General features: G+C 57.3%; 1 protein-coding gene across 1 annotated transcript in view; it reads right to left on the reverse strand.

The window, feature by feature from the left end:
• Positions 1-99: 99 nt before the first annotated feature.
• SPRYD3 (SPRY domain containing 3) overlaps positions 100-8,828 on the reverse strand; it is a 15,054-nt gene continuing 6,325 nt past the window's right edge. Inside the window, exons 7-11 of the mRNA XM_029204627.1 lie at positions 3,199-3,348; positions 2,757-2,814; positions 2,029-2,148; positions 1,771-1,943; positions 100-1,463 (exon numbers count right to left, since the gene is read on the reverse strand). Coding sequence (XP_029060460.1) covers positions 1,329-1,463; positions 1,771-1,943; positions 2,029-2,148; positions 2,757-2,814; positions 3,199-3,348 — 636 coding nt within the window. The 3' untranslated portion in view covers positions 100-1,328. The remainder of the gene's footprint in view (positions 1,464-1,770; positions 1,944-2,028; positions 2,149-2,756; positions 2,815-3,198; positions 3,349-8,828) is intronic.

Genomic DNA, 8,828 nt, shown 5'->3' on the forward strand with positions numbered 1-8,828 from the left:
CCACACATGCCTGGTGAGCAAGTGCCCTCGGCCACCCCCTCCTCCAGCCCTGTCCCTGCCTGGTCCCCTGTACTGGAAAGGATTCCCCTGTCCCGGCCGTACTGATAAATATGGAAACTCCATCTTTATTGGCTGTATAAACATCTCTGGTCTGTACATACATTTCATACATCATAGTGCAGGGCCAGAAGGGAGGGCCGAAGGGGAGGCCCCAGCAGCACAACACCTCACCCCTTTTCTCAAAGCCCTGCCCACTCTGCCCAAACCAAGGCCTCTCCCTCCCAGAAGTCACTGAGGAGGGGACAGGGGTCAAGCAGCTAGGAGACCGGAGGGCTTGGTGCGGAGGACACGTTAAGCGCTAGAATCAAACACTGAAGCGAAACAAACAGGCAACTGGCACAGGCAGCAAGCAGGGGCGGGGGCAAGGCAGGGCAGGGGAGCGTGGGCCCCGTGCCCTCGGGCTCTCGCTAGGGCTCTGGGGTCCCGCCCTCACCACGTGGGACAGACAGGCTCTGGAGTCTCCGCCTGCCTCCCCAGGAACGGAACGAGAGACGGGTGCCAGAGGTGAGCCAAGGAGGGCAAGGGGGAGACAGGAGCAAAGGCCCCAGTCCCCCGATTTGACAGCCCCTCTCTCACCCCATCAAACACGTCATGGACACCATCTACGTGTGTACAGCTGGGGGAAGCCAGAGACTCGGATTCTCAGGGGGACTGTGGTGCCTGAGCAGGCAGTGAGGGAGGAAGCTGGCTCGCAGGGGAAAGAACGGAGACCCTCGAGTAGTCTTCTCGGGACACCAGTCAGTGGAAGGAGACAGAGGGCCCAAGAGAGCGACCCCCCAGCCCAGCCCGGGGGGATGACAGCGGCAAGTGCTTCACACGACGACGAGGACAGGAAACAGGAAAGAAGATGAGAAGAGGAACCCTGTGGTAAACAGAGGACGGGGTGTCCTGCTCCACCCTTGCCAAGCCTCACGCCCAACAGCAGCTGAGACGGGCGCTCACTCCTCTCCCCTCACATGGGCCAGGGTGGGAGGGGCACGCGGGAGCCCACGGCCAAAGCCAGTGGGCCCCACCCATGAAGCAACACCATCCTTTGGGCTGGCTCCTGTCCAGCCAGGAACTCTCTCCCAGGGACTAACAACAGGGGCAGCACCAGGTCAGAAACATGGGCACAGAGGAGCCTGGCAGGGGCCTGATCCGGTAGGGCAGAGGGACAACACACCCCCTGGGGCCTGCTGGGTAAGCAAATCCTCAGGGCGTCAGGAACGGGGTACCTGGCTCTGCAAAGGGCGAGGAGAGGGAGAAGGGGCAGGTCCAGGGGAGAAGGCCTAGCCACTCAAGGGGTGCAGATCCACTTTGACTTTCTCCCCACAGCTCAGCATCCCAATTGTGGGGAAGAAGCCCCCAGAAGGTACGACAGCATCCTTCTTCCCAATGATCTTGCCATTCCGAGTGAAGAAAACCTGGGGGTGGAAGAGAAAAGTGGGATAGGCAGGCTCTAGCCTCTCCTCTGAGGATGCTGGAGCTAGCCGCGTCACTCCCAGCTCGAACCACCGTTGGCGAGAGACAGAGGGCGATGCAGGAGGTGACCACGAGAGGGCGTCCCGAGGCCGGACACCAGCCTCCCAGCCAGTCTCCCCACTCAGCAGCCCCACGCCCACAGCAGCCAGGGCTTCCCCTCTCCCCTCCCTGGGCTCCGCTTTTTGCACTAACACCAGACCTCACGGAGGCCCAAGACACCTAGTCCAACCCCAGACCCACCCCACTCACCACCACCTTCTTGCCCTCGTGCTCCTGTTCTATCTCTTCCCCATCATCTTCCTCTTCCTCTTCCTCCTCTTCCTCTTCCCCTTCCTGGTGCAGGTACATGACGTTCCGGACATTCCGGACAGCTCGGGCGGTCGGGGACAGGATCACTGTGTCACAGCTGTCATCACTGTCACCTGGGGGCCAGGAAACCTGAGCTCCTGTGGTACTGCCCCCACCCTCTGCCCGACCAGCCTGGTTGGCCATGGTCACCCCACTCACCCTCACTGTCCAAGATGTAGTCCCGGGGGAACATGATTCCACAGCCCATGATGTCCCCTTTGTAACAGCGTGGCCCAAAGGGGTCCCCCACACCACTGCCATGGAAGATCTTCCCGTCATCTGTCGGAGGGAGGGGAGAGGACACACACCTGAGGACACCCTACAGCCCCTAGAGCGGCCCCTGCTTAAAGCTGAAGTGTCCCTCCCTCCCTCGAAGGCCCTGAGGAAGGGAGGAGAGAGAATGAGGGCACCAGATTAAAGAGAGACACACATCTGTCCCCTCAAGGGGCTAAGGGAGAAACTCCCTTGGGAGCTGGTCAGAGAGCGGGGGGGCCCTCGGGAGGGGAGGAGAGGCGGGACCAGGAACTAACAGCCCCTCCTTTCTAAAGGAAGCCCTAAAGGAAATCAAGCCGATCAAAAAAAAAAAAGAAAATGCAGAATCTGCAGGAAGGGTGCAGAGGGAGCCAACTCAGAGGCCTGGAATGTCCAGTTTGGGCCCAGATCCCCCACCCCTGTTCGGCTCCCCTGGCTTTTTGGGCTGGGAGGAAAAACACAGATGAAGACAAAGCGCTAGCAGCTTCGGATACGGAGAGCAGAGAGCGGCAGGGGAGAGTCTCTCGGGCCAGATGCTGAAGGCGAGGCCCCTAGTGTGGGGTCAGGGAAATGGATGTCCCTGTGCCCCTATACCCCACCCCACCCCAGCTTCCCCAGGGCAGCCCCTCACGCACCTGCATGATAAGCCACAGACCCTCTGCTCCAGCCAGGGTGCCTGTTCTTGGGATAATCCTACACCAAGACGAGAAAAGGAAAGCTGTGGTACCACACACAGAAAAGAGGATGGGAGAGTGGCTTACGAACCCTCGATCTTCTGAAACAAGCTACGACCCAGATGGCTGCTCCCACCCCGGCAACCTCACCCCTTCAGGCACTGGAGGTTGCAGGGGAAGGTGGGAAGGCCTTGGTGCGTGTGGTGCGCTCACGACCCTCTCTCAGCTCCGAGGTGACTTGGGGTCTGTGCCCTCACACGGCAGACACATACGGCCTGTTCTGTCTCGGGTTAGACCTCCCTCTGCAGCCCAGCCCCTTGATCTCCCCAAGAGCTCCGGGCCCCGGCCCAACAGCCCCAGAGCTGAGCAGCTCCACAGACCAAAAGCCAGCACTGGCGCCCACCTTCCGGGCCAGCCCCAAGGCGATGTAGCATTTCTCTCCAGGGTCCACGATCTCCACTTCGAAGTAGTGGCTACGGGTGCTCAGCGGGTGCCGGGCCTGGGCCAGCCCCACGTCCACGATGCTCTTGCCCTTGCCCAAGTACTCCAGTAGCTGTGGGGGAAGAACCAGGGGTGGGGGGCAGGCTAGCACCCCACCCCTGGAAACCTGGTTCCAGGGCCATCTGGGGACCAGTTTTCCTGGGTCTCACAGAAAGCCCTGGCCGAAAGGGAAGGGATCCTGGAGGCACAAAGTGGGCCTCAGGGTTCCAGGCAGGCATGGGAGAACAGGGATGGGGGCAGGGGCATGGAGGTGGCAGCACGAGCAAGAGGGCTGAGCCCCTGCTAAAGGCTGCGCCCACCTGCCTACCGAGCCAAAAACCCTCTCCTTGCTGTGGGGACCCGCCGAGAGCAGCACAGCGATCCAGATGGCCGAGCGCCAGGACCACACAGGGGTCTGTACACTCTGCCATCACTTCCCTCAATCACCCTGCCAGGAAAGGGCCACCCAGGGGCTCTGAACACAGAGAAGAGGAGAAGCAAAGGCTAGGCTGAGAGGAAGCCTGATGGCTTTCTCAGGGTGCCTCGGGCGGACAGGGAGGATGCAGAGGTTAGGGGCCAACTCCAGACGTCCGGGGGAGGGGAGATGAGCTCAGAAGCCAGTTCTGCCTGGGATGGGACTGATATAATTTCTCAAGGTCTTTGTTTTACTTGGCTTTGAACAGAGCTGTTTGCAGCGGGGTCGAGGGGAGCCAGGGAACCGAGGACGACCAGCTCTTCTCCTTCATTTAATGCGAGGGAGGGGAGCAGGCAGAGAGAAGCTAGAAAGGCAGGCGTTCCTGCCCCCAGCCCCTCACGGCTCTTTCAAGCTGGAGCAGGGGTGTGGAGGGGAGTTGACTGATGGGCTCTTGGGGCTCTTCGGCCCCACAGTGATCCTGCCCGGGCATGATGGGGCGGCAACCCCCGATCTGGGAGGATTTATTTATCAGTTGTCATGGTGATAGTAGGGCTGTGACTCAACCCCATCCCCTCTTTCCCCCACCCTCAGCATCACCTGGGATTCCTTAATCCCTTTTTAATTAAGCAAACTCCCCCTCAAGACTTTCTTCTACCCTCCCACCCCTCCGGCCCTGAAGAAAATTCACTCCCTGAGGATCTCCTCCACTTATCCCTGGCAAGCCTTGGGACGCTGGCCTCTCACCCCACAAAGAACTCCTGCCTCAACAGGAAAGGCATCACCCTCGCCTGCACCCGTGCCGAAGCCTCCACGTGTCTTCAGCAGAGGCAGGCGCTGCACCCTCAGAAGCCCCTTCAGGGAGGCAAGAGAGGGACTCGGCCCCCCCTCAGCCCTGGATCCCCGAAGCCCTGTCGCCTCAAGCCCATTCTCCCCTCCTCCCCAGGGAACTGGAGGCGGGGGACAGGGGGCACCAGGAGAAAGGCCAGAGGTGTACAGGAGGCCACCTAAACTTTCTTCTCTCCTTCCTGCAGCCAGGACCATACATGTTTCGGGCTATATTGGCTCTGTGATATTCAAACTCCTAGCCCAAGTCTCCATTATCTCACACTGCTTTCTTCCATCAGAAAGGGGTCCCCTGCAGGTGGTCTTCTGATTTACTGGGTATTATGAAGGCCCACACTGTTTAAATTCTATTTCTGGTCCTCTGTATGTTCTCAGCGTGGCCTGGGTTCCTCCTCTGCATCTCTCCCCACAGGACCCGGAGGGATGTGGTATGATGCACATTAACTAACATACACTCCACCCGATCCGAGCAGCCCCCAGCCCAACCTCTCCACCCTGCATTGCAGAACTGGGTGGGGGATCCCACAGCTGCCCTTGACCCACTCCATCCAACTGGCCTCGGCATAGGAAACACAGTGTTCTCCACTTCCAGAGCCAAGAGAGCAGACCCAGATCCTGATCCTTGGGAAAAACCCGCCCAACCATTCCCTCTGCCTCAGCCCAGAGGAGGGCAGGCTGCCGGTTTGTCTGTGGATAGGGTGGGGATGGTTCCTTAAGCTAAAAGGCCAGGAGGATGAAACACACTAACGTGGGACTCTAAAGCCCACTCCCCAGCCCGCAGAGCAGCTCAGACAGGCTGCTGAATGCCTGGAAGACTAGGGCCATGCACAAGCCACCTCTTCAAGAGAGGAACCACCCACCCCTTTGGGTGTAAGCCCCTGGATTCATCTGTTCCTCTCGCATCCACTCTCCTGCCCCTGAGCAAAGCCCTCCCAAGCCCTGGGAGCCTTCTCAGAGCACTCAGAGGAGCAGGTAGGGGAGAGTCTGGCCTCCCTGATAGATCCTTGCTTGAGTGCACTCCTCCCCTCCTTAGACTAGGGCTGGTAGAAACCTAGAGAAGATGAGAGGTTTAGCACCTAGAGTCTGAGTTGCTAGAATCTTGATGCTGGTCCCTCAGTCTGTGCCTCAGGTGCCTCTTAGTTTCTACATTTTTTTGGCTATGCCACAGGGCTTGCGGGATCTGAGTTCCCGACCGGGGATCGAACCCGTGCCCCTTGCAGTGGAAGCATGGAGTCCTAACCACTGGACCACCAGGAAATTTTCAAACTACTTAGTTTGAAAGAGAATCAAACAGACCTGGGTTCAAATCCTAGCTCCTATTACTTACTAGTCACTAAACTCAAGCAAGTGACTCTCACTTCTTTAAGCCTCAGATACTTCATCAGTAAAATAGGGGTACCACTACCCACATCTCCAAATATGGGTATGATGAAGTGAAGTGAGTGTCAAGGGCTTAGCCTGGAGCCTGACCCCCGGTAGGTGATAAATGCACACATCAGCCTTTCCCTGACTCAGGAAATGGGCGTGATACTGGAATATCCCAAAGTTCCCATGCTCCCTAAACATTAACAGTCGCCCCCAAGCTACAACAGACTGGAACTGCCAGTCACAGAGAAGGAAAGGTTCTCTCACCTCAGCCCTTAGCCCCAACTAGAATGCTCCCTTGGGCTCCCAGGACACTCCTCAGATGACTCCATCCCAAGGGGCCAACTGTCTTCCTCCCAGTATTTCTCCTCAAACAATACCCCCAATCAACACGCATGCTCCTTTACATCTTTGGTGGGGGTGGGGAACTCTTTCCTTAAGGCTCCCAAGACCCCCTCCCCACCCCACCTCCCTCCACACACAACGGAAGCCTTGAGAGGCCAAACAGGTCAACTCCACAGAGCGGAGGCTGCAGGCCAGAGTGCAGAGAGCCTCCTGCACCCCGCCCCCTCCCTCATACCAGTAGCCCTTCTCAGCCTCCCCTCCTGCTGCGACCCGCCCTCCTCCTCTTGCTAGCAGAGACCCTAATCCCTCTTGACAGCAGCAAGGGAGGACTCAGTGCCCGGAGGGCCTAGAAGCAACTGAAACACGAACCAAGAACATGCTCCCCACCGGCCAGCTCAGGCCCCAACACGGTCTCCTCCTGGGTTGGGCCCGGGGAGGACCCCTGAGAGGGTGGGGCCTCATTCACCCCACTTTGTGTACCAAAGCTGTTGCCCCGTCACTAAGGAGTTGTTAGAGGAGCTATGAACAGAAATGAGAAACAAAGACAGAATGAGTCTAATCCCCCAGCCCTACCTACTGCCCCCCGCCCTTGACACATTACCTCACTGTGCAAGGCCTGGGGACAAGAATAAGGGGTAGCACCCCATGCCTGAGCAAATGCAACAGCAATTCTTCAGCATCCGGGAGCTCAGGGAAGGGGGCGCTCTTTAGGAGGGGAAAGTGAGGCCACAGGAAGCAGGGAACGACTTCCCTCTGGAAAGAGCCAGTCTGTCTATATATAGATCCTCAGATCAAACAAACACAACTAAATATTAACAACTCTCGAATCTAGGTAGTGGGGATACAGTGGGTGTTCACTGTGCTATTTTTTCAACTTTCCTGTATGTTTGAAACTTTTCATAATGAATTGCTGGAGGAAAAAAAAGGGTCAGGAGTTGAATTCACTCCTCTGTATGGGAAGAACCAGTGAGAAGGGAGAAGAGAGGATAATTGAGACTACAAAACTGGGAGAAAGGGCTATAGGAGTAAAAGAATTCCAAGGTAGCCAAGTAAACTCACCTAGGAGGCCCCTGGCTAAAGCCACTAGACGGGAGAAATCCCCAGGGACATGGGAATTTAAGCCCAGGAACTCTGGATTCATCTTATGAGAAGCGAGTAGGAGAGACTGGCTACAGAAGAGTGGGCCTGGGCAGAAGGCAGCAGCATATATCAGAAAGTGGAAAAAGCTGGGGTAGGGGTCAAGGAATGAATATCTGGGCTTAGTTCTGCTGCTAATTCGCTGTTTGACATTTGATCAAGTCTCTTCACTTTTCTCTGGGACTGCTTTCTCAGCAGTACAAGAGGATATATGGGAATGTTGGGCAGTCACGACAACTGGGGCGCAGGGGGTGGGGGTGGGGTCGGAGCTACCAGCATCCTGGGTCTGGGAACCAGGGATGCTAAATGGCTTGCACATCAAGGAACTGTCTCACCTAAGATGCCCACAGTCTCTGCACTGAGAAACCTGGACAGGATGGCTTCAAAGCCTCCTCCAGACCTTTATGGTTCTATGGGGTATCCTCCTGGGAACATCACCTGGGGCAGGAGAAACAGGCTGCAACAACAGCAGAGGTCTCAGGGAAGGGCTCCCCACAGAGGGGGACATAAAAACAGGAAGGGCAGAGAGGAGAAGCAGCTGTGCTGGACATCTTTAGAAATAGGAGGCACAGGCACAGCCTAATGACCTCTCCCAGGCTCCTCCAGGCTGACACAACTCTGACTGCTGGATTGGAAATACAGTGGATGGTCAGAGGGACAAAAAGGATGAGGCAAGAAGGTCAGGAGGCAAGAGTGGATGGGGGGCCGAGGGGCTGGCAGAAACTGGGTAAGTCACCCTCATTTGAAAGATGAGGTAGTTGGCAAGACTAGAAGAGAAGCCTGCGTCCCTCAAGAGGCTCATGCCCACGGCTGCCCCAGAGAAGCAAGTGCGCAGGGAGCAGTGTGCCTACCCTGCCAGCTGTCCCCAGCTGGGGTGCGGGTTTGACAGAAGAGCTACACTGAACAGCTTAAGTCAAGAAAGAAAAAAATTCTTAAATGTGTGGCCTGAGGGCACTGGGGGAAGGGCAGGGAGGAAGGAAGGCTATTTATAAATGTCTACAGGATTCCGCATCAATTAGAAAAGACTGCCTGGGAGGAGCAGGGAGCAGAGAGAGTGGGGACAAGTCCAGGCAGGGAAAGGGTGCCAGGAAAAAACTCTTGAGGAGAGGTCAAGGATGAGAGCTGGAACATCGCCCTGGCTCAGTCCCAAGCTCAACTCTGCAGATGTTGTCAAAATGATGGTGGAAGGGGAAAAGAAAGGAGGGATGAAGGTCAGGGAGTGGGCATCTGAGGCCTCCTGGACCCTAGTGCCAGAAGGGGGTGCAGAGTGCCCGAAGCTGCAGGAGGCCACACTTTCTGCCATTTTCCTTGTGTTTGACTCACCTTGAACTCCAGAGTGGAGAGCCTTACTCATAATCCACTCCCCCCCCCCCCCCCCCCCCCCCCCCCCCCCCGCTCTCTCCTTCGGCCCCCTGTTAGACAGCCGGGCGTGGGGGGGCGTAGGTTGC

The sequence above is a fragment of the Monodon monoceros genome, unplaced genomic scaffold (genome assembly GCF_005190385.1).
Source record: "Monodon monoceros isolate NGI ecotype Baffin Bay Population unplaced genomic scaffold, NGI_Narwhal_1 Super_Scaffold_6, whole genome shotgun sequence".
Classification (NCBI taxonomy): Eukaryota; Metazoa; Chordata; class Mammalia; order Artiodactyla; family Monodontidae; genus Monodon; species Monodon monoceros.